The 27,306-nt window shown below is 57.9% G+C and overlaps 1 protein-coding gene across 4 annotated transcripts in view; it reads right to left on the minus strand.

The window, feature by feature from the left end:
• Nucleotides 1-6,364: 6,364 nt before the first annotated feature.
• The window catches only part of HPCAL1 (hippocalcin like 1), a 109,945-nt gene continuing 89,003 nt past the window's right edge, over nt 6,365-27,306 (minus strand). For all 4 annotated transcript variants that reach the window (XM_032353332.1, XM_032353333.1, XM_032353330.1 and 1 more), the window contains 3 exons: nt 12,052-12,447; nt 10,000-10,105; nt 6,365-7,256 (listed from right to left, as the gene is read on the minus strand). In XM_032353332.1, coding sequence (XP_032209223.1) covers nt 7,159-7,256; nt 10,000-10,105; nt 12,052-12,429 — 582 coding nt within the window. In that variant the 5' untranslated portion in view covers nt 12,430-12,447 and the 3' untranslated portion in view covers nt 6,365-7,158. The remainder of the gene's footprint in view (nt 7,257-9,999; nt 10,106-12,051; nt 12,448-27,306) is intronic.

Genomic DNA, 27,306 nt, shown 5'->3' on the forward strand with positions numbered 1-27,306 from the left:
GGACTGGAAGAGATTATGCTGAGTGTAATCAGTCAAGCAGAGAGAGTCAATTATCATATGGTTTCACTTATTTGTGGAGCATAACAAATAGCATGGAGGACATGGGGAGATGGAGAGGAGAAGGGAGTTGGGGGAAATTGGAAGGGGAGGTGAACTATGAGAGACTATGGACTCTGAAAAACAATCTGAGGGGTTTGAAGGGGCAAGGGTGGGGGTTGGGGGAACCAGGTGGTGGGTATTGGAGAAGGCACGGATTGCATGGAGCACTGGGTGTGGTGCAAAAACAATGAATACTGTTACGCTGAAAAAAAAAATTTTTAAAAAAGAAAAAAAAAAAAAGGCGCTCCTCAGAGCCTCGGTCTCATCTGCCAAGTGGAACAGGGACAGAAAGCTACATGAAGGGGTGCCTGGGTGGCTCAGTGGGTTAAAGCCTCTGCCTTCAGCTCGGGTCATGATCCCGGGGTCCTGGGATCGAGTCCCTCGTTGGGCTCTCTGCTTGGCAGGGAGCCTGCTTCCTCCTCTCTCTGCCTGCCTCTCTGCCTACTTGTGATCTCTGTCTCTCTGTCTGTCAAATAAATAAATAAAATCTTTAAAAAAAAAAAAAAGAAAGAAAGAAAGAAAGCTACATGAAGCATGTCCAAGAGGCTCTGAAACCGGGCTGGGAGGCCCTGGGGATTGGCACCCCCAAGCCTAAAACCACATTCCCAGCCACAGCCACCAGGGGGCAGCAGCACCTCGTACTCCAGGCTCCTCTGCCCAGCTGGGAGCGTGACCCAACTGTCAGGTTCCACAGTCACTTGGCAAACACGAGACCAAGGTCCCTGGAGAGCCCTGACTGTGCCAGGAGGTCTGTGGGAAGAGGAGCGTGCTCTGGCTCAGAAGGAAATCCAGGGCCAGTCCCAGTAGTGGATCTGGGGCTTTGAGAAAGGGGCTCCAGGCAGCCTTGGCCCCAACCAGGCCATCGCCCCCCAAAACTCATCCTGAGCCCCCATAGGTGAAACTCATCCCCCAGCCCAGCCGTCGCCCCTCCTGCCTCACACCCGCTGCACCAGCCTTTTAACAGCCTTGCCGCCCACGCCTGTCCAGAGTGGGTAACACCCCTAGCCACATCCTGAGGTGACCTGGGGACTCTGCCCACTAGCCCTCTTGCCCTGGACACAGCCCTCCCTGTCCTCTCCTATAAGATGGTGACATTGAGGCTCGGCCTCCCTGCTGCAGGGTGGGGTGGGGGAGGCAGAGGGGCGCTGCTCTCATGGGATCCCCACCCACTGCGCTCTCCTGGGTCCAGGTCCCCGCCCACCTCCATGCTTCGGTACCTAAGGCTACCAGGCTTGCCCCCTCCCTGTCTTTGTGCATGGTCCCAGGCCCCCGGGTTCTTCCCACACCAGAGCTGCCTCCATGGCAGTGTGTGTTGGGGGGCAGGGGTCCCTTCCTAACCCTGGCTCTGGCCCCGTGGCCCCCACATCCAGGGGATGGAGGAACCACTTGGCAGCCCTCCCTCTGAGCTGGGGAGTCTGCAGGACAGGTGTTGACTCAGGCAATAGCTTCCCCCTCCCCCAAGGCCCTGCAGCCCTTCCTTCTGGCAGCTGATGTGCAGGATCAATGTCACCGTCTTACAGGAGAGGTCAAGGAGGGCCTTGTCTAGGGTCACGGGGCTCCTCAATGTCCAAGATGAGATTCGTTCCTCTGCCCCGGTGTCTGGGGCGGCCGTGGCTTCCCTGCAGCTCCAGGGAATAGGGACGGGCCACGTGCTGAACCTCAGTCATCATTCCCCGTCGCTAACCCCATGCTGGGCCAGGCACTGGATCCAAGGACAAAGGGAGGAGCTGGTTGGACAACCCGAGGTCAGTATGAGGGAAGCGGTGCTGTGACTGAGGGGAGCCTGGGGGGCTATAAGCCATCTGGGAGGAGTCAGGGATGGCTTCTTGGAGGAAGGGATATTTGCATGTAGTCTTGAAAAGGGCCCGGAGTGCGGGTAAGCATGCGGTTCAGGGAGGACGAGGCAGGAAGGCCGCTGTCCTCGAAACTGGGGACAGGAGCCCCAGCAGCCAAGCCGGGCCGGGCTGAGGGCACAGGGGTTTCCGCTCCACACACTAGGATGGGCGGCCGGGGCTACCACTCAACGCAGCCTCACCCCTGTCTTCTGGAGCCAGCCACTGGCCCACACAGGCCCAGGCCAGGTGCAGCGGACCCTGGACGCCACATCTGCGTGGGACATGCCCGACTGTGTGTCTGTGACCCCTCCACACGGGACGGACACACGCTCCAGCCTGGACCGGCCAGGCTCCCATCTGCGAAGGCTCCGGAACCAAACACACCACTGGTCCACAGACACACAGACACACACAGACACACACGCACACACATCCAGGGCAAGGGGCACGGTCTGGGGGCCGTGATGCAGCTAGTTCTCATTCTGCGAATGACTTCTGGGACCTGAGCGAGGCTGAGGGGCCTGGCTGATGGCTCATAGAGCACTGGGAGCCGGAGGCATGTCCCTGGGACCCGTCCCCTCCCCTCCCCAGTCTCCTCTTTGCTCGCCACCAGGTGGAGCACGTGCACCACAGAGACCCTTGGAAACAGAGCAGCAGGGTCCCCTGGAGAACAGGGACGTGGAGGGTGTGTGTGTGGCGCACATGTGGGAGATGGGGACACACCCAGCCCACATGTGGCGAGACCAGCCAGGACAGGCCCAAGTGCGCCCTCTCGTAAACTGCAGGAGTCAGGTGGCCTGGCAGTTCCTCAGAGATGGCTCCCCTTTGGGTCTGAGCCCAGAGGTGTCCCCCCACCCCAGGGAGTCTCAGAAGCTTCTGGAAAGAGTCCTGTAGGGGACGGAGGGGAAGTTTGCCCTCCGCAGGCAGCTGCCTTCCCTCGCCAGATCCCTGCACTAGCCAGGCGGCACTCACCCCAAGGCTCTTCTGGGCCCTGACTCTGGGTGGCGTTCCATGTGGCCATGTCCCAAGCGCTCCCTCGGGAGCAGCTCCCGCATAAACACGCCTCCGTCCAGGCCCAGGCTTACTGGGCTCCTGCACCACTGCATCTCCCACGTCTACTCGACTCTCACCCCTTGTCCTCTCAGAGGTCTTCTGGATGTCCCCCAAGCCCAGGAGAAGGCCATGCTACAGGGCTCTGACTCCCTGAGGACCCCCAGGGTCCCCAGGCTGAGGGCAACCGGCAGAGGCGCCAGGCCCCCCACTGCCTGCGACACCCAGGGGCCCTGGAGCCCGCCTCCACCGGCCTCGCGCTGGGCACCCCCTCGACGGAACGGCCAACAAGGAGTCCGCGCCTGGCACCAGCTCAGCTCAGCGGACTCAGGACGGCCCAAGGCTGGTGGCTGGTGGGAAGCTGACTTGGCCCCATGGGCCGAGCGCTGTGCCCACCGCCCCGCTCGGTGGCACATAACCCTTCGTCCCCTTAGAGGTGGTCAGGCCCAGTTCTGAGCTGGGGCCCTTCTTCTGGATGCCCAAGTCTCCCCTCCGGCCCCTAGGCTCCTCGAAGCAGACTATGCACTCACTGCTGGCCCATAACCCAGGGCAGGGCAGCTCCGGGAAAGGTCAGGGACAGGACGGACTTTTGCACAAACTCTCCTCCCTCTGGAAGACCTTCTGCAGGCGTCTGGCCTCCCCATCAGGAGTCTGACGTCCCCTCCTCAGGCGGCCGTGATGGGACTGGAAGCCAGTGCTGGCGGTCCAGCGGGGGGCCACCTGGTCTACAAGGTCCGGACGGGAGTAGGAAGCACAGCAGACGGCCCCCCACTCCCGGCCCCCAGCGGTGCCCCGCGCAGTGCCTCGGCTGGGGATGGGGATTAGGCCCGGGGGCCCCGAGCTGAGCCCTACTTAGGGACCCAGGGACAAGCCCCTGCATTTCCCCAGACACATGGGGCCCCAAAGGTGGCTTTAGCTACCTGAGGACCACTCTGTGATTAGGAGTCGTCCCAACTTGGGTCCTCTGCAGGCCCATATCTGCAACCCCTTTCTGGAGCAAGCAACTTCTCTATACCCCAGGCCAGCCATCTGGACCACGTGGGTAGTCACGGCTACCTTGCAGGCTGATGGGAGGTTTACAGCAGTGCATTCAGCAGTATCCGTCCTAGGAGGCCTTCAGCACATGGGGGCTCGCATCTTGCTGGCTTAATGCCAGTTCCCACAGATGCGGCCAGCTTACCCAGAGAAAGCCTCAGGCTGCATTAATGAAAAGCCAGGGTTGAGAATGAGGAGGTATAGCCCTGCCATCCCAGGCCTTGATCCTGAGCTGTCCAGATGAGTACCTTAGACGTCGAGCCCGGCCCTCCCACTCTCCCCTCCACATCCAGGCCTCCTTCCTGAGCTCTGAAACAACGTTCCTGCTTCAGGAGCGGTTCCTATTGTTGTAGGTCCTTGGCCGGACGGGGTGGTGGGCCACACCGACTTTCGTGAGCTCCTGCTGGGGCAGGGTCGAAGAGGACCCCAGACTCACATCTTCCACATCTGGGCAGAAGCACTTGTGATAGCTTTGGGGTTATATATATATTTTAAAGATTTATTTACTTGAGAGCACACACGGCGGGGGCGGTGGTAGGGGAGAGCAGAAGAGAGGAAGTTGATCAGACTATGCGCTGAGAGCAGAGCTCCATTCAGGGCTCGATCTCATGACCCTGAGATCACCACCTGAGCCAAAAACAAAAGTCAGACGCTTAACCAACTGTGCTACCCACACGCCCCTGATAGCTTTATGTGCCATTTTAACTGAGTCATGGGGGCTCAGATACCTGGTCAAACATTATTCTGGGTGTGTCTATGCAGGTATTTCTGGATGAAATTGACATTCCAGTTAGTCGCCTGAGTAGAACAGATATCTGATGGCCCTTCCCAACGTGGGTGGGCCGCAGCCAATCCATTGAAGGGCTGAACAGAGCAGGACTCAGTCAAGGGCAATTCTGCTCTGAGGGTCTTGAACTGGGATGCTGATCTCTTGCCTTCAGACCCTTTCTGGAATGATGCCTTCGGTTCTCCCGGGTGGAGCTCCAGCTCACAGATATTGGGACTGTCCAGCTTCCAGAATCATGGGGGCCAATGCCTTATAATAAGCGTGTGTGTGTTGTGCGTGTGTGTGTTTGTGTGTGTGTGTTTAGATCTCCGATTGGGTCTGCTTCCCTGGAGGGTCCTGGGACAGCGGTCATTCCCATCCATGCCCCACCCCCATTCCTGGCCCCGAAGCGCCCCCAACAGGCAGTACTGATTAATGTCTTCTGTAAAATTCAAGTCCCTCATGGGAGGGGAGCCCCGGGGAGCCCCCCCTCCTCCAGGCAGAGTTGTCAAGACACCACCTTGTCACTTCTAGCACAGAGAGTGCTGCCCGCCGAGGCCCACAGTTGGGGGCGCGCCGGGAACAAGCCGCTGGCGGTGCCATTGACTCGCCAGGCACTCGCCAGGCACTCGGGGACAGGTCGAGTTCACTAACGGGACAGCCACCGCCCCTGCCCACCTGGGAGGCAGGCTCCGAGTTCAAGCTCTGCCCACTTACCTCTCCGTTTCAGCCCTTCTGCCGGAGAAGACACTGAGGCTCTGAGAGGCCCCGCAGCCCAAGGCAGGTGTGACAGACATGGCTGGCGTCTGTCTTGAAAATACAACTCCAGTCCTGATCAACCCTTCCCGCTGCCATGCCCTCCGGGGAAGGTGGGCCCTCCTCAGCCAAGGGTGCCTCTTGACTGGCCAGTCAGTCACCTCACACCCCCCTGCCAAGGCACTGACCGAGGTTTCAGCCAAGGAGAGGGGAAGCTGGTGGGGGAAATTCTGGAAAGTTCTCCTCCCTCTCCTGGAAGAAGAGAAGACAGGGTTGCTTCTTCTCCTGCCTGTGGAATGCTGTGTCAGCTGGACTGCGGGGACCCCAAGGAGACAAGTGTGAGGACAAAAGCTAAACGAGAGATCAGGTGGTGGGGTGGTAGGCAGGGGTGGGAGGGTACCCAGGGGCTGCAGGGATATGCTCTCTCCAGAGGCTGGCTTAGCCAAGCCTACAGCACACTGCCTTTGAACTTGACGTGTGACACAAACGTCTTACAGTACAAACACCTTCTGCGTGGTTTTGTGCTGCCGGGACCGGAGGTGTCCCTCCAGCCCCTGCTGAGAAACCAGGCCCGTGCTGATGATGGCTCGGGTCCCCGCTCTGTCCTCAGGGGGCCTGAGAGTCAGACCTGCCGGGGATGGTTACCTTTTATTTCCATGAGCATTTCTTGGCACAAACGGGACAGATACTGAAGAAAAGGCTGCGAAGATTTAACAGACACAGGGACAGGACCCGGGCCGAGCCGACCGCCAGCAGCCCGCTGAACCTGCCTTGACCAGAGGGTCTGGAGCAGCCCGGAGGCTCTCCGGGGCCAACACGAAACTCCGAGAATTCCATTTATTTGATCATTTTTAATACAGGAAATGCCAGACCAATCAACAGGGAGGACAGACCTTACACAGATGCCTGCGTTCACTACCTGGACGGACGGTCGCCACGGCACTGGGCACGCATGCATTTCCTTGGAAACGGGCAGATCGAGAGAGCGCATAAATACCACAAAATAATCAGGTTCGGGGGCGGATCACGGGCCACTGGGGCGGGGGGACCACGCATCACAGGCAACGGAGGCGTGAAATACGGGACCTACACGGCACACGTCACTTCACCAGGGGCATAATTTATACACGAAAAGGAAGGAGGCCACAGTATCCGTACGTGCAAGCAGCTTTGGTCAGAGGAAACGCACGAGCGAGGCGGGGCCATGCACGGGGAGGGCTCGCCCGTCTACTCTCCCTCTGGTCTCGTCCCCACCTTGCCCACGGCCACCTGCCATCACCACATACAGCAGCTGGCCTGGTCTCGATCTCAGGAAGTCCCATCCGTGTCCTCGGCGGTGTTCTCTGGGCTCCCTGGGGCGGGGAGATGCCCCGGGAGCCAGAACTGTGAGCCCTGCGTGTCAACACCTCCCCGGGGGGTGGCGGGCGTCCCTGGCGGGGGGCCGGGCAGGGGGACAGGAGGAGGCCAGGTGGAGGAGGGAGGCCCAGCCACCAGGCCGGGCAGGTCGCCTGGGCCCCGGCGAGCAGGAAAGGTGGAGGAGGCATCCACTTCTGCAAGCAAAGCTTAGACGGCGAGACGAGCCTGGGTTCCTCCGCCACCGTCCGGACGCCCGGCCCCTCAGAACTGACTGGCACTGCTGGGGTCGCACTGCAACAACCGGACAATGGAGGGGTCGCTCTTGGCACCTTTAATGAATTCTTCCAGGGACAGTTTGCCTGTGGCGCAGGAGAGAGGAGAAATGGGGGTCAGCCAGGGCTCTGCACTCGTCATGCGTCCGGAGGTCCCCGCCACGCTCCCACACCAGGGGACGCCCCCTCTGGTCTACGTCTCGCACCTTCCGAAGCTGGGCCAAAGTGGGACTCCACTAACTTTGCACTTCACCAGGGGCATAATTTATACATGAAAAGGAAGGAGGCGCTGTGGCTTATGGGACAATGTCAATCCTTTTGGAAGCCACCCCAGGCTTTACGTAAGGAAGGTGGGACTCGTCCGGAAAGAAAGTCACCCGTAACTGATCTGGAGCTGAGGGGACCACGGCTGGGGGTCGGGGGGCAGCCGGGGCCCCCCCACCCATCACTGCCCAGTGCCTGATCTCCCCTGGTGGCAGCATGGCTCGCGGCTCGCGGATCTGGATCGGTCTCTGCTGAGGGCCTCTCGCCCTCCGGGGTGGGGCCTAGAGTGGGCTGGCCTTGCTCTGGGTCCGGCCAGTGACGCCCTAGGGCATCCTCTGCCCCTCTCACACCACCGACCCCATTACTGCTAGGACCGGGAGTAGGAAGTGGATTTGAAAACTGTTGTGAGTTCTGGGGGGAAGCCAACGTTGGGACACCCACGGGCCCCTCTCGGTGCTCCCTCTCCCAGGACTCCCCCCGGACTCCCCCCTGCAAAGCAGAAGGACCTAGGTCTGAAGCTGGCCCTGTTGCAGTGACTTATGCCTTGGGGGAGTCTGCAGCTGTGAGGCCATAGTGACAGTGACCCCGCAGATCGGCAATAAAGGGACCGAGAGGCCTGTGGCCCGTGCCACGCCACCATAGGCAAGATACCAATGTTTCCACGTCTCAAGATCTTTAGCCCTGACCTGGTCTGGAAGATGTGCTCAGTGAGCTGGGGCCAGAGAGCCAGAAGAGGCATCCAGAAGCTTCCAGGCAGAGACCTCCTGCAAGCCCACTGCCCGAGAGGAACACCCCCTCCTCCTGGCCCCCAGCAGGAGAGAGGCAGGCTGGCCCCAGGGGAGACAATACAACATCCAGGCTCAAGGATGGGCTGGGAAGCACCCCCTCAATGGAGGAGAAGTTCTCCAGGACCCTGTGCCTGCACAGAGCGGCTGTTGGGCTCTGTTGCTTTCCTGTGCTTGGTGGGGACTTTTACCCACCACTCCCCCATCTCCGATCACTCAGAGTGAGAAGCTTCTGAGAGCACAGCCCCTCCTCCTGGTAGACAGCAGGACAGGTGAGGGGCTGATGGGGGACCCGAGGGGCTCTGGGGGTTCCTGAGCACAGTCTGGGTCTGTCTGGCAGCAGTCGGCGTGCTCCTGGCGCTCAGCCAGTCTCCATTCACACTGATGGCCGGGATGGGTGTGGACGGAGAGTGCTGTGCTGGGGGCAACCTGCCAGGCCCCCCCCCCCGACCCCTGGGGAGGATGGCAGGGAAGGTAAGACAACGTGCAGGGCCCTGTCCACTCTAGCAGCCCCTCAAGAAGGGGTGCCCCTGAGCACCCCTGACTTCACCTTCATCTCTCCAACGGCAACTCTCCCTTCCCGCACCAAGGCCTGGGACAGGTGGACACCGGGGCTCACAGAGGTGCCCTGCACCGCAGCGCACAGACTCAGGGTCCCAAACAAGCTGGGAAGGTGCGGGCCCAGTTGGCCTTCTGGAGGAGCGGCGGGAGGAGCTCAGGCTGGGAAGCCAGGCAGGGGAGAGGGGTCGAGAGCGCCATGCCCAGGGCTCTGTGCTCACAGCACTCTGGGTATCGTCTCCCTGAATCCTCACAACCACATGAGCCTGCGTTTATCATGCCCATTTCACAGAGGAGGAAACCAAGGCTCAGGAGAGCCAAGACTCGGTGCAGGTCCATCGGAGTCCGAAGCCTGCGTCTTACTACCCTGGAGGGTGAAGCCAGGCTTTAAATCTGCCCAAGGGCAATGCCAGGCACAAGGCTGTCTTGTTTCACTCGTGACCATGACTAGGGAACCGTCGCCACGCCGTCTGCTGCGTCCGGCGTACCTTCTGCCACTGTGCTCACACAGTAAGCCTGTCCCTGGGCCAGCTCGGTCCTTAAACCCATTTGCCAGAAGCGCTGCAGACCTTACAGAGCATTTCCTAATGCATTAGCTTGTTTTTCATCTCCAGCTCAACCCAGGGGGTGTTTCCTTTTCTACTCTAAATGTCCCATTTCTTTATTGCTCAAAAGCAAATCCAACCTGACTCTGAGACTGCACTTGACAAAGCCGGCAGGAGGCCTGGACCTACCGGGTCGTAGCTGCCTGCTCTTACGTGGATCCTGCAGAGTCCCACTGCCACGGTCCCCCAACAGAGCCCCTGGGGGCCGCTGGGGAGCCTGCCATCTCAGGAGGACAGCAAGGGTTCCACCATTCAGGGACCTTGATTTGCACCCTTCCCCCAAACCCAAGAAGGGCCCAGGTGCCATCAGTGCCCCTGCCTCCCTGTCCCTGGGACACATCCATGGGGCTGACAGCTCTCCTATTTTAAAAGCACTTTAAAACGACACTAGGGCTCAGTGGGGACAGGGGGCACAGAGGACACAGCCAGGACATAGACCCGGGTCTCCCTGACTGAATCCAGCCTCTTCCCTCAGGCCAGGGGGAGCTGAAGGAGGCCTGAGGAGCTGCCGAGGGAGAGGGAAGTGCTCTAAACATACCTCTGCTCTCAGTAGCCCTGCACACACGCACACACACACAGTCACACACTCACACATACGCACACACGCCCACTTCTTACCATCGTTGTTGGTGTCCATCTGCCTGAAGATCTTGTCCGTTCGTTTCTCCGGAGTAGACTCATCCTCGGGCATTTTCATCACAGAGGACACCATTTTGTAGATAGCCTGCAAAGAGACATGTAGAAGCATGTGCTCCGAGATTCTGGAACATTCCTGGGCAGGTGGGGGCAGGTGTAAACTTCTTCCCAGGCCACAGAAAGACATGGAGAGGTCGGGATGCAAGCAGCCTTCAGGACACTTCCTCAGCTTTCTAGAGGAACATTTCCAGAATGTTCCACGGGGACTATCACAGACAGCACACCAGGCAAAGGAAGCCAGACCAATTTATGTGACATTCAAGAGCAGGAGAAACCACAGCACAGTGACAGCCCGGAGCCTGGCGGCTGTCTGGGGTCGCAGGTCGGAGAGTGCTCGGGACGACACCTGAGGGACGCTTCTGGGGGACTGTGGATGTCTGTAACTCACCAAGGGTGGTGGTCTTAGGGGCATATGTGCACGACCCCCGTCCCCTAGCACACAGCTGTGTGCGTTTCACTCTGTGACTGTTAGACCTCTGCTTCAAACAAGCAAGATTTCGCCCCCGACACCCATAGGGAGAACCACATCATGACCCCCAGGAAGGACCGGCAGCAGGACTGCACAGGTCTCTCCAGAAGGAGGGAGAATGCACAGGCGCACACCTCCCCGGGACAGGACACCCTCACAGGACTGGGCCACGCAGCACGCCCAAGGGCAGAGCCAAGAGCAGCACCAAGCCTCTGCAAGGTCTTGGTTGGCTTCCAAAGTACTAAAAACTCCAGTCCATGCTGAGAAGGGTATCGGAGGTCAGTATCCCACCGGTAGGCTGAGAGGCCACGGGGAAGGGTCTCGGGGTTTGGGAACGTGGTGGGGGCACCCAGCAGCCAGATCCCATTCGCACAGGCGTGGCGCCCATCCCTACCCCGTACTCGCTGTTTGCACAATCCCACTGGTGTGTCTCAAGTTTTGGCCAGGCCAGTCTGCTCAGCCAGTGATGGGCATGCCCGTTTGCAAAAGGGGTGACAGGTAGGCTAGGATTCCAGGGAGAAAGAATTCTCACTCCCACCGCCTCTTATGGTGAAGGACCAGAAGGGACAACTGAGCCGCACAGGCCCCACCTGTGCTGACTTACTCTGCATGAGAACCAGCTACGCGGGGCAGTGGGGTGGTCACTCCTCAGGCCATGTGCGGCTGGCGCGGGAGCTCATGGGGTTGACGCTCTTTGCTCAAGACTTAGCTCCTGGGCCACAAAGTTCCTTACATGCAGAGAAGGCCTCTTCTCGGGAATTCTAGAACCGAATGCCCCCGGCTCCAGGGGCCCCAGGGAGCGGCAGCTTCTGGCTCTCTCCCCTCCCACAAACCCAGGCAGCCGGTGAAGGGAACCGAACGGGATTTCTTTCTGGAAAATGGCCTCACCTGCCACTGACAGGCATGAAGGCATGAAGGGGGAAAAAGGCCTCACAGGGAGAGATGTTCCTTCTGGGTTAGAGCCTGTTACTCTGGGACCACTAATATTCCGGTTTTCCTTTACCGCAGCACGCTCCTGGGGACGTGGCAAACTGCATGTTGCCATCTCGAATACCGAGACTCAAGAAGGGCTTAGCAGGGAGCAAGGGACCTCTCCTTTAGGATTTTCAGCTCTGCTAATTCTTAGGACATGCCCTCTCTGAGCTTCGGGCTTCATGAAATGCGGAGAAGGTCCCCCCACCCTGCCCTTAGCCCAGGCCTGCTCCGGAAGTATTGGGTCTTATCATCCCTACAGCAGGGACCTCCCTGGACAGGTGACAGGCAGTCCATGCTGGGGCAGGGGGCAGGTGGCATTTGAGGGACCCGGGGCGGGCAGGGGCGGGGCCCTACCTGCACGATCTCCAGCATCTCTCGCTGGGGCAGGGGGCAGGTGGCATTCGAGGGACCCGGGGCGGGCAGGGGCGGGGCCCTACCTGCACAATCTCTAGCATCTCTCGCTGGGGCAGGGGGCAGGTGGCATTCGAGGGACCCGGGGCGGGCAGGGGCGGGCAGGGGCGGGGCTCTACCTGCACGATCTCCAGCATCTCGCTCCGGCTGATGTAGCCGTTGCCGTCCAGGTCGTACATGCTGAAGGCCCACTTGAGCTTCTGCTCCAGCTTGCCCCGGGACGTGACGCTCAGCGCGATGATGAACTCCCGGAAGTCAATGGTGCCGTCCCCGTTGGTGTCGAAGGTGCGGAAGACGTGCTCGGCGAACTTGGAGGCGTCGCCGTACGGGAAGAAGTTGGCGTAGATCTTCTTGAACTCGTCCACGGTCAGGTGGCCGGTGGGGCAGTCCTTCAGGAAGCCCTTGTACCACTCCTGCAGCTCGTGGTCGGTGAACTCTGTGTTCTCGCGCAGGTCCTGCAGCACCTCGGGCCGCAGCTTGCTGTTCTGCTTGCCCATGGTGGCGGCTGGTCACCCCTGCAAGACAGGGGGGTGGGGGTCAGCAGGGGCGGGTCCCCGGGGAGGGGGGTGCTGCGTGGAGAGGCCCCCACTGTGCACGAACGCCCTGCGGGGAGGGGGACCACTTGTGGGCACATCCTGTCTCCTGGAATGTGTTAATGGAGGGGAGGGGCGGGATGCACCCGAAATCAGTGGAATGAGGTGCTCCCGCTGCCGGCCGAGCGCACCCGTGACCCTGGGATCTGGCCGGCTCTCTCCTCTCTTCGGCACCGCATCCTGCTTTTGGAACAGGAATCCAGAAACTCTGAAGGTGTCCCCTCTCTGTTTTGTCTCTGAGAAGCTCCCCGGGGCGGGGGGCGGGGTGGGGTGGCTCTAGAATTAGAGTGGAGCAGCCCACGACGTTTCCCCAACGGGACCAGTAGCAAATCGGGCGCCGTGGGAGCGCGGGACGTGTCCCCATGCAGCTCCCCGGGCGGCCCGGACAGAGGACGGATCTGCAGTGACACGGCGGCCACACGCTGACCCACTGTCACCTCCTCAGCTCACTTCATGGTCCGGCTCTGACGGTAACACGGAACAGCCATCATTTTTCAAATATACAGAAGACGAGACCATCAAATTGAAATGCCTCCCGCCCCCATCCCAGAGACGCCCGCTTGGAACTGCTTCTGTATTTACGAACCCCAAACAGTGTGCACCGCACCCCCATCCAGTAAGAGAACAGCTGGAGCTCATGTCTTCTCCCCAGCATGTCCTCATGGCTCCCTCCTGGGTTTTATTAGCTTTATGATACATATCCCTGTTTTTACTTATCTATACAGCTTTATCTTTTAAAAAAGATTTTATTTATTCATTTGGGGGAGAAAGCAAGCAGGTGCAATCAGGGGGAGGGGAGGGGCAGAAGGAGAGAGGATCTCAGGCAGACCCCCCCGGCCACCGCTCCCTGACACAGGGCTCAATCTTGCGATCCTGAGATCGTGACCTGAGCTGAGAGCGAGAGCCAGACGCTTGACTGACCGAGCCACCCAGGTGCCCCTTTATGACTTTAAATTACATAGTTCCAAGTTCCTTTCCTAACTTCTATGGAGGGCAGCCTGGCCATGTCTTTCCAAAGCTGCAAATGCCCAGCCCTTCCATTCGGAGGAGCAGCTACAGATACTCCAGCCAGGCAAACAGCGTACCCGTGCTGGGCTTGCTGCCCCGATTTCTGTAACAACCCAGGCGTCCGTCACCGCGTACTGAGAAGCGGTAACCAAGACGTGTTTTTAAGTGAAAAGAGAAAGTGCGCAGCAGCACAGAGTTTGCTGCCCTTTGTGAAAAAGACAGAAAACCATGTACACATGCGTGTTTCCGTGTCTGCAAGGACCCGTTAGGATGTGGCATTGCCTAGAGAGAGATGGCTGATGGACAAGGTTGGAACGGGGAGTTTTTATTGTAAATCCTTTTGCAATTTTAAAATGCTGACCTCTGTGCATGTGTCTTCATACAAGGAACACCTGTGGGGCTCTGTCGGTTAAGCCTCTGCCTTTAGCTTGGGTCATGATCTCGGGGTCCTGGGATCAGTCCTGCCTCGGCTCCCTGCTCCGTGGGGAGCTGCTTCCCCCTCCTGCACACTCACGCTCTCTCAAATAAATAAATAAATAGATAGATAGCATCTCTAAAAATAAACAAACAAACAAAAATAAAAGTAGCCCGACCTCTATTTCTTCATTGAGAAACTTCCCTCTTGGTTCGCTCTCCGTAAGACCGAGTTACTGATCTCCGCTTTTCTTCATCAGCTTCTGTTCTGAGAACCATTTGTACAACGTCAGGGTTTACAATCTCTGCTTTCTGCCCTGACCTATAGGCTGATCCTAAAAAAGCGGAAGCGAGCCAACGTTTGAGGAAGCCAGTTGTCAGGGCAGGACCCGCCCTGGGGGAGCCGTCCTTGCCTCACTCCAGTCCACGCAGAACCTGCGAGGCCACCTCACCAAGTGCAGCATGTCCTAGGACGAGGGCACACATGACCTTCGTTCCACAGGAGCTGAAAGGTCACAGGAAGTCAAGGTCTCAAGGTCAGGGAACCCCACGCCTTCACCAGCCAGCTCTCTGACCCACCCGAGGACGTGCAGCGGCACCGTCTGGAAGGCCCCAAAAGACCTGGCGTTCACAGGTCGCTGATTCTGCTTCTGGTCCCTTTGGAAACTCAGTTAATTAATAAGATTTTTATTTTATTTTATTTTTTTTTGGTAATGACCACTGTGATTCCTACGTGAAAAATAAAGGTGAATGTGAAAATCAAGATGTCTGACGGGAGAAGGAAAACCAACCAAGAAGCAGGTCGGATCTCGGTCCACTGGGAAACCTTCAGGCCAGGTTTGGGGCTGTGGCTGCCTCTTGATTCTGTGTTTTCTGTCATGCTCTTGGGGCCCCACCAGACCAGCTCCCTGGCCCTTCCGGGTGTCCCCTTGGCGGCCTGATGGCAGGGCACTGGGATGGCCTTGCTTGCCAAACCCAAGGACCAGAGCTGAGGGCACAGGGAGAAGCCACGTGGGTGTTGTCAGGGCCTTAGGCCAGGTGCCCATCCTTCTCTGCCTGTCCATCTGTCCACCCACAGGCTCTCCCGCCCAGCCTTGGGCGTGACCCTGAGACCTGCCCGGAGGCTGGTCCCCTCGCTGAGGCACCCCCTGCCCACGCCAGCCTCCTGGGGGCGTGTTCTCGAGCACACATGTCTACATACACAGAGGGGAGCTCGAAGTCCGGGAGACCCCTGGTGCAGCGTGGGGACCCCCCAAAGGTGACTCCGCAGAAGCCACTGAGCGGGCAGGCCAGGCCGCAGGGAGAGCCCTCAGAGTCAGGGCTACGGACACCCTCCGCTCTCTCTGTCCCCAGGGCACCCTTCTCCGGCCCGGCTCCCACGTGCTTTCTCTGCTCCTGTGAGGGTCCTTTATTAACCTGCCAGCCGCACCCCTGCTTTGTCCGCTCTGTTTAAACAGCCTCCTGGCCTCCTCCTGTCACTTGGGACTTCTGCATGGCAAATTTGGGACGGCAAAACTTGGAGCCCAGCTGGCCCGGCGGGTGGCCCGAGAGCCCCCCACACAGGGTGACGCGCCGCGTGGCTTCCTGCTGGCAGCCTCGCCTCTCTGTGTCCTCGGAGCACTGAGCAGCACTCCCCTCACCCCAGGGCTCCCAGACGCCACCTGCGACACCCCGAGGGCTTTGAGCACTTCCAGGTCAGAGGCACGTGGGCCTGAAACGGGTTCACTCCCACCCCTTTCATCAGTCCAGCTGCTCTCGAAGCCCCGATACGGCACGCTCTCCTCCAGTTGTGGCATGTCTCAGCCAGCGACCCGGGTGGGCACCCCAACAGTTGTCCGGGGTCTCCCCATGGGGCCTCCCATCTGCAGCTTCCGCGGCCGCAGAGCCCCGCACACGGTGGGCCTGGGCCTCGGATGGTTCCTTCCGCACCTGCTCGTCCCCGTTCTTCACTCCGTCTGCCAGACCCGGCGCTGTTCCCGCCAGCAGCAGCGTGTGTCCCCGTGTCCCCAAAGGGGGCGCATCATACCACACGGGGCGCAGCAGGAGAGGACCAGCGTGAGCAGGGTGGGCCGGCCGCCGTTCTGGACGGAACCCCCAAATTCACCTTGGAATGCGAATGCATTTGGAAATGGGGTCTTTAAGAGGTAATTAAGGTCAAATGAAGTCATAGGGGTGGGTCCTGACCTAATGTGACTAGGGCCCTTAGGAGACACAGAAGGAAGGGCGTCTGGGTGGCTCAGTTGGTTACGTGTCTGCCTTCAGCTCAGGTCACTCAGGGTCGTGGGATCGAGCCCCACATCAGGCTCCTTGCTCAGCGGGGAGTCTCTTTCTCTGCTCATGCTCTCTCTTGTGCTCTCTCTCTCAAATAAATAAAATTGTATCTTTAAAAAGAAAACAGACACAGACGGAAGGCCATGCGAGGTCACAGCAAGAAGACAGCCGTCTGCAAGCCAGGAGAGGCCTCAGAAGGGACCAAACCCGTGACACCTTGGTCTCAGACTTCTGGCCTCCAGGACTGTCAGAAAATAATGTTTCTGAAGCTGCCCGGTCTGTGTTATTTGGTTATGACAGCCCCGGGATGCTAGCTCAGCTGCCCCTGGCCACGGACTGAGTCAGCAGATGCCATTAGTGTCCGTGGGGCCAGGCACCGGGAGGCTCCCACGGCCTCCCTCCCCCACTGCCAGCAGGCTCCAGAGGCAAAGCCAGCACTCAGCCCGGGCTGTCCGGCCCCCGCCCGGCACCCTACAGCGGGCAGCCACGGGAGGGCCAGGTGGCCATGGGAGGGTCCACGCGAGGGCCAGGTGGCCACGGGAGGGTGCACACGATGGACACGTGGCCACGGACAGCACCTTCACCGGGCCGCATTGGATCGTTAATGGCTCATCCTTTACCCTGATTAGCATCCTGTCTCTTTCACCATGGAAACAAGCGGCCTTCGGTCAAGTTCTAGGCTCCGCAGGCTCAGGATCGGTCCCTTCAGAGTCCACTCACCTCCTGAAGACCAAATCCACACTCAGAATGAGGCTGTCGGTCTGCCTCAGGATGTGTCTGTGATTTTTGTTCTTTCAGATCCGACAGAAACGCCAAACCCCCAACACTTGCTCTGCCTGAGACAACACGTGTTTGCGGAAAGGAAGGTACCAGATTAGGGAGAGGGACCAGTACCTTCAACCCAAAGCTGGAAGGTCACAGGCAGAGAGAGCTCAACGGTGTGCCCGGGGGGTGGCCTCACGCCTTGCCAGCTCCCTCCCACGCATGTCCCCGAACTGACCCACAAGACTGCGAGTCCCCCCACCAAGCCCTCCTCTCACAGTGCTTCCAAATGGGGGGTGGAGGGTGTTCCTGAGAGGCTGCGTGCGGGGAGAGGGCCTCCTTCCCAAACTAGGGTTTCTTCCTGGTCTGACAGTCTAAGATCCCTGGGTCTGGAGGTCCAGGTGGGGGAGTCTGTCACCACAAGCGGTGACCCCTCCCAAGAAAGGCAAAGGAGTCCAGGAAGGGAATACAGCATTCCCTGGAAGATTCTGGAAATGTGAGGTCTACATGTTGGTGTGCCCCACCTCACCCTGCACTGGGTCCTGAGTCATTTAATTGTAGGGATGCTTGCCCGCACGTGTCCCCAAGCCGGTGCTCTGTACCCCTAAAACTCAAGCCCAGAAGTGGGGGCCATCAGCATGTTTTCGGGGCCTGGCGCCAGGCTGGGCACACAGGGGGTGCAGTCTCCTGGAGCCCATCAGGCCCTCAGAATGGCCAGGGATGCACCTTCTTGTTCTCGATGTGCTCAGGCAGTTACCACACAGGTGCCTATGGACGGGGTCGGGGTGGGGTGGGTGGTGCTCCTGGGACAAACGATTACATTCCCACAGGGACGGGGGGCTAGGCAGTCTGCCTAGGAAGACAGCATGCGTAATCAAAACCAAAAGATAAGTGTAAGGCTCTACTTAGCCAGAGCGACTCCATCTTGGTTAAACAGCCGTTTTGTTGTTCGTGCAGTAAACCCTTCCCCCGAGAAAAAATTACTTAAAAGCAAGTCCAGGAAACCAGTAAAGCATAGTTGGCTAGTCCCTGATAACAGAACCCAGAATACAAGGACAAGTCAGGCCAGATGAAAACATCTAATCAGTAAAAAGCACATATGCAACCTCCCTAACCACCAAAGAATGTAAACCCCGCCTTTTGGCCGCCAAGCTTGGGCGCCAATTATGACCAGAGTGAAAAGACACACAAACCCGGTAGGTTAAAGTAACGAGATATGGGCTGCGGTCTTACCCAGTAAAAGGTGGCCTGTGAGACTGGGGGGGGTCGCTCTCTTTAGGGCAGCCCTGACCGGTCAGTCGATTCTTGATGCCTGGCACAAATAAAGCTTTGCTTAACCTTCGCTTTGTATCAGTCTTGCTCCTTTGATAACGGACCCCAACTAGAAGGAGGTCTTTTTTTTTTTTAAAGATTTTATTTATTTATTGGACAGAGATCACAAGTAGGCAGAGAGGCAGGCAGAGAGAGAGGAGGAAGCAGGCTTCCCGCTGAGCAGAGAGCCCCATGCGGGACTCGATCCCAGGACCCTGGGATCATGACCTGAGCCGAAGGCAGAGGCTTAACCCACTAAGCCACCCAGGTGCCCCTATAAGGACGACTTTAAAAGCCCCTGGAGGTCAGGGAGCCTGGGTAGATCCTTGGTCACATGCCCAACACGTGATTTCTGCTCAGGTCTTGATCTCAGGGCTGTGAGTTCAAGCCCCACACTGGGCTCCATGCTGGGCATTGAGCCTACTACAACAAATAAAACCAAACCAAAAAGCCACTGGAGGTAAACGCCCATAGGCTACCTCTAGGCAAAGTCCAGGCTCTGGGAAGGCGGGGGCCACCTTGGCCAGGCCGGGAGGGGGCAATGTTATCTCCATCTTTGACACAAGTGAGGTTTCCATGAAGCACGAACTCATCTGTGACCTTCCCTGGGGTCCCTTCCTTGCCCGGGGCCCGCAGGCAGTGATGGAGGCCACCACGGCGCTCCCGGCGGATAGTTCCCCCACCATGAAGTGGCGCCCATGAAGGTGAAATGGAGTCCCTCACGCTGGCCCCTCACTGGGCCAGCTCCCATGTGCTTCCTGAAGACTCAGACGCAACAGTTAACCCCGAGAGCCTCATTTTAGCTCTGTCCTGGAGGCGCTCAGCCCAGAGCACGCAGCCTCCCAGGGACCCAGGACGGGGGAACGCTGCATGAACACTGACCCCTCTTTTACTAATCACGCCAAGGAACCGTTATTGATGACTGGCTGGCTGGGAGGAAGGAGGCTAACAAGCCAGCCTTTCTGCAGAGACAAAGCAACCACCCCCTTTCTCAGCAGAAATGGCCCCACAGCCCTGGTGCTCAGGCACACACCATCCTTCATCTGTAGACCAGAAAATCTCTCATCTCCGCTGATGGATGGGGTGAAGAATGGGTGTGCCAGGAAGGGTGATCAATTCGGGATCAGAGCCACCGTCTCACTCCGCTTGAAAAGCTTCGTGATCAAGCAGGGCTCGGATCAGACAGCCAACAGCCTTCTGAATGCATCAAAGATCGCATTTTCATTCCCAGTAACGGAAGAATGAGGAGACGGTTAATGCAGCACTTACATCCGTCCGTCTCTCCGGCTCTCGCTTACTCCATCTATCGTTCTTAATGTGCTAAATTGTTCCGAGAAAAAAAAAAAAGCGCAAACATGTAGCTGGGGAGCCCTGTGAAAATATTTAACCCAAAGTAGGTATCGCCTGCAAATTAAAGCCTTTTTAATGGCGTAGTTCTTCCAAATGCTTGGTGAGGCTCCGGGGAACCAAGTACCGAGCGTGTGCATTAATCACAGCTCCACACTGGCTGACGGCGTGGGTCGACACTGCAGCCATCGCTTTAAAATGCTTTCGGACGCCTGGGTGGCTCAGGGGGTTAAAGCCTTTGCCTTCAGCTCAGGTCATGATCCCGGGGTCCTGGGATCGAGCCCCGCATCGGGCTCTCTGCTCCACAGGGAGTCTGCTTCCTACCCTCTCTCTCTCTCTGCCTGCCTCTCTGCCTACTTGTGATCTCTCTCTCTGTCAAATAAATTAAAAATCTTTAAAAAAAAATAAATATAATGCTTTCATCAGGTTAGATCTCCAGAGCTCGCTGGGCCACTCGGAAGAAAAACAATGGGAAGGACCGGAGGAAGCAAGTCCTTAGAAAAGGCCAAAGTCAGGAAGAGGCTGGGGGGCGGGGGGAGGGCTGGGATCCGCGGTGAATCTGAACTTCAAGCAACCCTCGGGCTCTTCTGGGGATGAGAGCTTGTTTTGCCTGGGGTCGAACAGGAAAGTCGGGGCTGAAGGGACCCGCAGAAAACGGGCAGTGTGCTCTGGTGACTCATTAACAAATGGACAAATGCTGAATTGGCCCTTCTCTTCTCCAAGGAAGCGGGTGAGAGGCAAGCTGCAGGCAGCCTTGGCTTCTAGTGCAGCTGGTCTGAGGAGGGGCCAGTCCTGTCCCAAAGGGTCTGTGACCATTGCCGGATCGCCCCCAGCAGGAACAGCACCCTTGGGGCAGCTCAGGCTGCAACGCGGCTGGGTGGACCCTGGTGTGTGCAGGCAGGCGGACTCCTCCGGACCAGACTGGAGACCCCGCCTCCCCCGCCCATCCCCCCCTTCCCGCCTCCTCTGCATCGCTGGTGCCTCAGTTTCTCTGTTTATAACCTAGATTTGCCCAGTTCACTAATCACCAGCCTCATGTGGCTATTGAGCACGGAAAATGTGGCCCGTCTAAATTCGCAGATGTGCCCACAGAGTAAGGCACACACTGGCCTTTGAGGACTTCCCACATAAAAATAATGTAAACTAGCTCATCATGATTTTGCTATCCTGATGACATGTGGAGTGATAAGTGACACCGTCTGCGATATCGTGGGTTAAACGAATCATGTTGATAACCTTCATCTCCTCTGTTTCATTTTACCTTCTTAACGTGGCTACTAGAAAAATGACACATGAACGTGGCCGATGTTCCATTCCTACTGGCTGCTCAGCCCTGGGAAGACCCTTGGGGCCCTACAGATCTGGGGCCACCACACAGGGACTCCTGAAGCTCATGACCACCCTGTTGACAGGCCCATTACTAACTGCCACCCAGCTGGGGCAGGTACCCATGAATGAAAGATCGTGGCATTTCCATTTCCCAATCAGTCACAAGTTCTGTTACAGCATTTTCGAGAACCTTCCTAGAGCCCAGCTACAGTGATGGCCCAGGTCCTTATACAGCTGAGGATCAGAAGCGGTAGAACGTATTCTCTCAGGAAGCCCCTGAATGAGATCAGGGGGACAGAGGCCGGCAGTGGCAGACCCCTTGGGAGCTCAGTTACAGAGAGCACCCAGGTCCCAACTTAGCCCTCTGACCCCCAGGAGCCCGTTTTCAGAGGGCTTCCTGGAAATCTGCTGCATCCAGCTTACCAGGCCAGTGAGCTTTGGTTGAGAAATCCCTCTGAAAACCCTCTGGACTTCTGCACCCATCCCCCGAAGCTTAAATCCTCATGACTCCCCAAAAGCTATAAAAAAAAAATAATAATAAAAGAAAGGAGGGAGGGAGGGAGGGATCTGGCTGAGACCTAGAGCTCCCCTCCCTGTCTGGAGCCTTCCTCTCCACTCAGCGCAGCATGGAATGCCCTCAATGCGCTCAGAGAAAGGAGGTGGCGAAGAGGAGAGACAAACTCCCAAGAGGCCGTTCTTTCCCCCGCAGAAGCTGCCAACGCAGCAGAAACTGGGGGTGGCTTTCCCCACACATCTCGTGCCTCTGACAACACTGGTTTGTCCATGTGACTGCTCGCCTCAGCTGCCCAGCGAACTTCTACTCAACCTCCAAAGCCCAGCTCACAAGTTCCCTATTCGGGGCTGTGCGTCCCAGCCCCCAACAATTACTCCTTCTTTGGCATCCCAATACCAATTTTTAACCCATTTCTATCATGAGCTCAGCCTTTATAACACCGTTTACTTGTGTCTTTCCCTCACGGGACTGTGAACTTATTGTGGAAAGAGAACACCTCATTCACGCCGAAGCCCTGTCCGGCCACAAGGCCTTTGCCGTGTGCTGCTCCCTCCACCTGGTCTCAAGGTGCCTTCCCTCAACGCTCACGTCTTTGCTCGAGTCTTCTTGGGGGTGCCTCCTCCAAGGAACCCATCTCAAACAGCATCGGCCCTCACGCTCTGGTCCCTCACCCCGCCCCCTTGTCCTAGCGTTCCCTACTCCTTGGCACCACACTGACACATTTATTGACTGTCTCCTCTCGTTCCTCTGTATCCCCACGTTCCCCAGAACAGGGCTCGGTGCTCGGTAAATCCATCTGCAGTAAGGGTTGTGGGTTCCGAGGGCCTAGCACAGTGCCTGAATGGAGGAGCTGATGAATGAGTAAATGGGTTTCTTCTAGGACCCTCTCGCCCCAACATTTTGTGACTTCCCCAGTATCAGGGGACCCAGGAAGGCACATCACAGATCAGGACGTTAAAGCACTCTCTTGCCCAGATCTGAAGCTCCAAGAGAGACATTCTGTAATCCAGACTTGGTAATTAGGAAAGTTCCATTTACTGGCACGGGAATAGCCATAGCTGAGCAGAGGGCCTGCCTGGGGCATGTCAGACCCCGGGGTCCAATCACCAAACCCGTGCCACCCCCTCTCTCCGTCTGTGAACACACCCCAGCTAGGTGGTCCTCAGCCAGGGTTCCCACTGCCCCCCTCCGGCCCCCTCTGACCCCGCTTCCGTCAGCCCTGGGGGCACAGAGCTGGGGGGCAGGGTGCCCACCCGGCTCAGCTGTGCTTCTCAGGTGTGGAGATCTGGGACGCCAGCCCGCACACGTCGGCACAATGCCTCCAGGCTGCATGTGTCCGGCTGCAGAATGACTCCAGCGCCGGCCCTGCCTGTGTGGGACAGATCCGCACAGCACGTGACCGAGGGAGCCCCGGATTCTGCACTGATGCTCCAGGATGCGGACCCCCGTCTTCCCAACCCCCGTGGGAGGGAAACCCACAGGCGGTGCCTATACACCCTGGCCAGCAGGGCACCTCCTGGGAGGTGGGGGTTGCCCCGAGCCAGGCTCTGGGGTGCGGTGGGTCCCAGGTTCGGTGCCTCAGGCCAGCATCTGCTCACTCCTCCGTCGTGGGACCAGAACGCCCGCTCGGTGGTGGCTGTGCACGGAAGGGGCCACACAGGGCAGCGGGTGTGTGGAAAATGGGCAGCCCATGCTCTTCCCGGGCTCCCCTGCCACGCCTTATGGTCTCGGCTGTCTCAGAACTTCTCTGGGCCTCAGTTTCCTGAACTGTAAACGGGAATAGCAGCCCTCGCCTGCCGCTGTGACCCGTGTCGCCGCGAGGGTAGAGGGAGATGAAGGCATAAAAGGACTAACAAATTTAAAACCTCAAGTATTTGGAAGTCACATCACAGCTTTTAGGATACAGGAAAAGAGCTTAATGAGCTTAATTGCAGGATGGAGCAGAGCCAGGCTGGGGGCTGGAGGCTGAGGCTGGGGCTGAGACTAGAGGCTGAGGCTGGCGAGGGCTCTCGGGCTGCTCGCGCTTTTGCACTCACCTCTCGCCCGCATGCCCAGCCCAGAGCATGAAAACCTGGGATCCCAGCGGCCCAGATACAACCAGTGCAGGTCCAAGTCCCTGAAATTCTAACTTCTGTTCTTAGGAGAAAATGAGAAAAAAGGAGAGAAGGGAAGGACAGTCCTCCGGGGGCAGAGCAGAGCCTCCAGCAAGCTCGCGCTGCCCGGGTTGCGAGTCCGGTAAAGCCACCTGAGGCTCCGTGAGCCCCGCTCCGCTCCCGCCGGCCACGGACACTGTGACCGGCCCCCAGGGGAGGGAGCAGGAGGGGGAACCCCTCAGGGAGCGGATGGGCTCTGCTCTAAGGGCAAGATGTCTCCTGGGGAGTCTGTGGCTTCTACCCAGTTCTGGTCCACGTAGGAGCTGGTTTCTGCACAGGACAAATGCCCAGAAGGACAGAGAGCTTTGCAGAGACTGAAGGAAAGGTCTGGAATTTGCCCAGAGTGACCCCCAGCATTCTGAGGAGGCTGGGCTGCTCAGATGTGTGCAGGACAGGGTGCACACGCACACACACACACACACACGCACCCCCACACCCTACCACAGCACGTGGCACATACGCTATGCACACACCACACACACGGCTTACATACATCACGCATACACGCGCCGCTGACTGTCCCAATGCCTCCGCCTGCTTCCCGGAGCCGGCAGAAGAGAACCCAGGCCTGGCTGGGCAGGGGCGCGAGGTGCTCCCAGGATGAAGACCTTTCCGACTCAACAGTGCCTGGAACAGCCAGGATTTCACCCTGGGAGTGCTCTCATCTTAGAGAAAACAGCACGGGACACGCTGACCCTTCGCTCATTCATTCCGCGGCTATCTGCTATCCTGCCCCTCACTGAACCTGCACAGACTCCTTAGGCACCAGGACCCCAGGCTGGAAAAAGGCAGCCACTGCGGGCCCGACATAACGAAGAACACGCCGAGGCCTCTGCTGGGGCGGACGGGGACAGGCCACCGGAGCTGCTGTCTGGGAAAACATTCTCCCAGCGGAGAAGGGTTGAAAAGTGGCCTTCAAGGAGGAGTCCCCAGTGTCCGCAGAGGTGTGGTGATGGCGTGAAACAGCACAGTGTGGCCGCAGAAATGCCGGCTTGGGGCACGTGGCAGAGGGGTGGGCAGGGCTAGCTTCAGGACTTTACCCTGGGGGCACTGGGAGAAGGCCACCAGCCCAGACCGGTCCCTGCTCCACAGCCCTGGGCCTGTTACCTCTTGAGGTAACGCCTTCATGAGCAATGACTGGGCCAGCAATAGAACAGCAACGAACAGTACAGGGATAGATTAACAAATGTAGGGTGTGAGGAGGAGGGCAACTAGGGGACAGAAGAAAAAATACCGTCAGATCCAAGGAATTCAGACTAATTAGTCAAAGTATGGTTCAAATGTGTCAAGTCCAACTCAAAAAATAAAAAATTGCCTCTGAATTCTTTCTTAGGGTAAAGGGTGAGGGCTGGACCAGCAGCCCTGTGATGGAGCTGAGGAGGCTTTCCTGGTAAGAAGTGAGCGGCTATTAGCACAGCTGTCATTCCCAGCGTCAGAACAGAGTGGGGACCCCGGGAAGTCCTGTGCCTCAAAGGGCTGCTTTCCTCATCTGTGAATTATGCCTTGAGACTAGTGGCCCCTGAGGCATGCACCCGGCAAGCCCACTTGCTTGGCTGGAATGTATGTCCCTCTCCCCGGGATCTTTTTTTTTTTTTTAAAGATTATTTATTTATTTATTTGACAGACAGACATCACAAGTAGGCAGAGAGGCAGGCAGAGAGAGAGAGGGGGGAAAGCAAGCTCCCTGCTGAGCAGAGAGCCCGACGCAGGGCTCGATCCCAGGACTCTGGGATCATAACCCAAGCAGAAGGCAGAGGCTTTAACCCACTGAGCCACCCAGGCACCCGGATCTTTTTTTTTTTTTTTTTTAAGATTTTATTTATTTATTTGAGAAAGAGCACAAGTTGGATGAGGGCATGGGGTGGGCAGAGGGAGAAGCAGGCTCCTCCCCCAAGCAGGGACCCCAACTCAGGGCTTGAACCCAGGACCCTGGGATCATGACCTGACCCAAAGCTTAGCTGACTGAGCCACCCAGGCGTCCCTTCCCAGGATCCCGGCCGGCAGACCCATTCGCTTAGCTCTTCTCCCCGTCAGGGGTGGAAAGCTAAATTTCCACCAGGCTCCTGCTTGAGTGACAGCTCAATCCACAACACACACGCCCCAGATGAACCGCTTCCAAACTCTGAATTCACGTGCCCCTGATGAATGAGGTCTGGCCACATCCTAAGACACCAAGGATAGAAACTGTAAGAAATGTCATTACCAAAAAAAAAGAAAGAAAGAAAGAAAAGAAATGTCATTACAGATACTGGATTTCAAATATGTTTTCAAGACGCACAGAGCCCCCTGGGGGTTTGTGGGCGCCGACAAGTGGCTCTGTCCCCAGGAAAGTCCACTGCACGAGGTGCTGCCCACAGCAGAGCTTCCGGTGTGCCTGGCTGCCACCAGGGGCCAGTCGGTAGTTTCTTCATGGCGCAGCTCCCTAGTCCGGAAATTTTTTTCTTTTTTTTTTTTTTTTTTTAAACTTGGAAGGAAACTTCCAGTGAATCATCTCATATGCTATTTGATACATGTTTAATGTCTTTGGGAAGAAATAAAAACACTAAGTCATTCGCAACAAAAACGGCATCAGCCTGGCTAAAACACCAGGCCAGGCCCCCAAATGGGGACGTGCGGGCTGCCCTCGGTGACCACAGCTGGCACGGGCTTCACTTTGTCATTAGGAGCGTGTTTCCGATCAGGAGTGCAGACGGCTCAAAAAAGCTGCCCTTTGCCACTTTCATTCTTTAAATCACAACACCGGGGGGCGCCTGGGTGGCTCAGTGGGTTGGGCCGCTGCCTTCAGCTCGGGTCATGATCTCGGGGTCCTGGGATCAAGTCCCGCATCGGGCTCTCTGCTCGGCAGGGAGCCTGCTTCCTCCTCTCTCTCTCTGCCTGCCTCTCTGCCTGCTTGTGATCTCTGTCTGTCAAATAAATAAATAAAATCTTTACTCAATCAATCAATCAATCAATCACAACACTGGAAGGCACATGCAGGGAGAGCGGAGACCGATGCGCAAACTCGCGCACGGACGACGTCGATCGGCACTCGTTAACTGAGCACATACCTAGTGAAAACCAGCGCGCAGTGTGCTGGGGACACACAGAAGGACGGGGGCTCTCAGACTGCTTGCGGTACAGATGGGAAGGCAAGGCATGCCCTTCCTTCTTCTCTACGCCGAGTGAGCGCCTCTGCCGGCCGAGCACCGAGCCCCAGGGCTGGTGGCATGAAGGGGGGCAAAGGAAAGTGGTGTTCCAGGAGGAACCGACAGACTCTAGCTTTCAGGCTGGGGCCCACGTCCTTTCCTGACCCTCTTCCCCAAGGACGTAGCTGAGCTCCGTTCACCCAGAGCGCAGCTGGGAGGAAGCCTGTAACCAATTAGCACGGTGCCTGGAAACATGGGAAAGTGGCAGTACTTGGCACTCGGTGAGAAGAAGGAAGTCCGGCACACAGGGAGAAAAGGTGGGCCTGACGACCCCCAGCTCCTCTGCGGGCCCAGCCCTTGCGTGGGGAACTTGGCCTGGCCCCATGGAGCCCACCTTCCTGGCGCCCTGAATTTCCCAACCCAGACAGTCTTCAACTTCATAAAAGGAGCCCGTCTCCGGGAGACGCTGGGAGGTCCCAGGCGCATCCACCAGAGCAAACCTTTGTGAAGTATGTTCCCAGGGAGGACTTTCAGCCACAAACCCACA

The sequence above is a fragment of the Mustela erminea genome, chromosome 7 (assembly GCF_009829155.1).
Source record: "Mustela erminea isolate mMusErm1 chromosome 7, mMusErm1.Pri, whole genome shotgun sequence".
Lineage (NCBI taxonomy): Eukaryota > Metazoa > Chordata > Mammalia > Carnivora > Mustelidae > Mustela > Mustela erminea.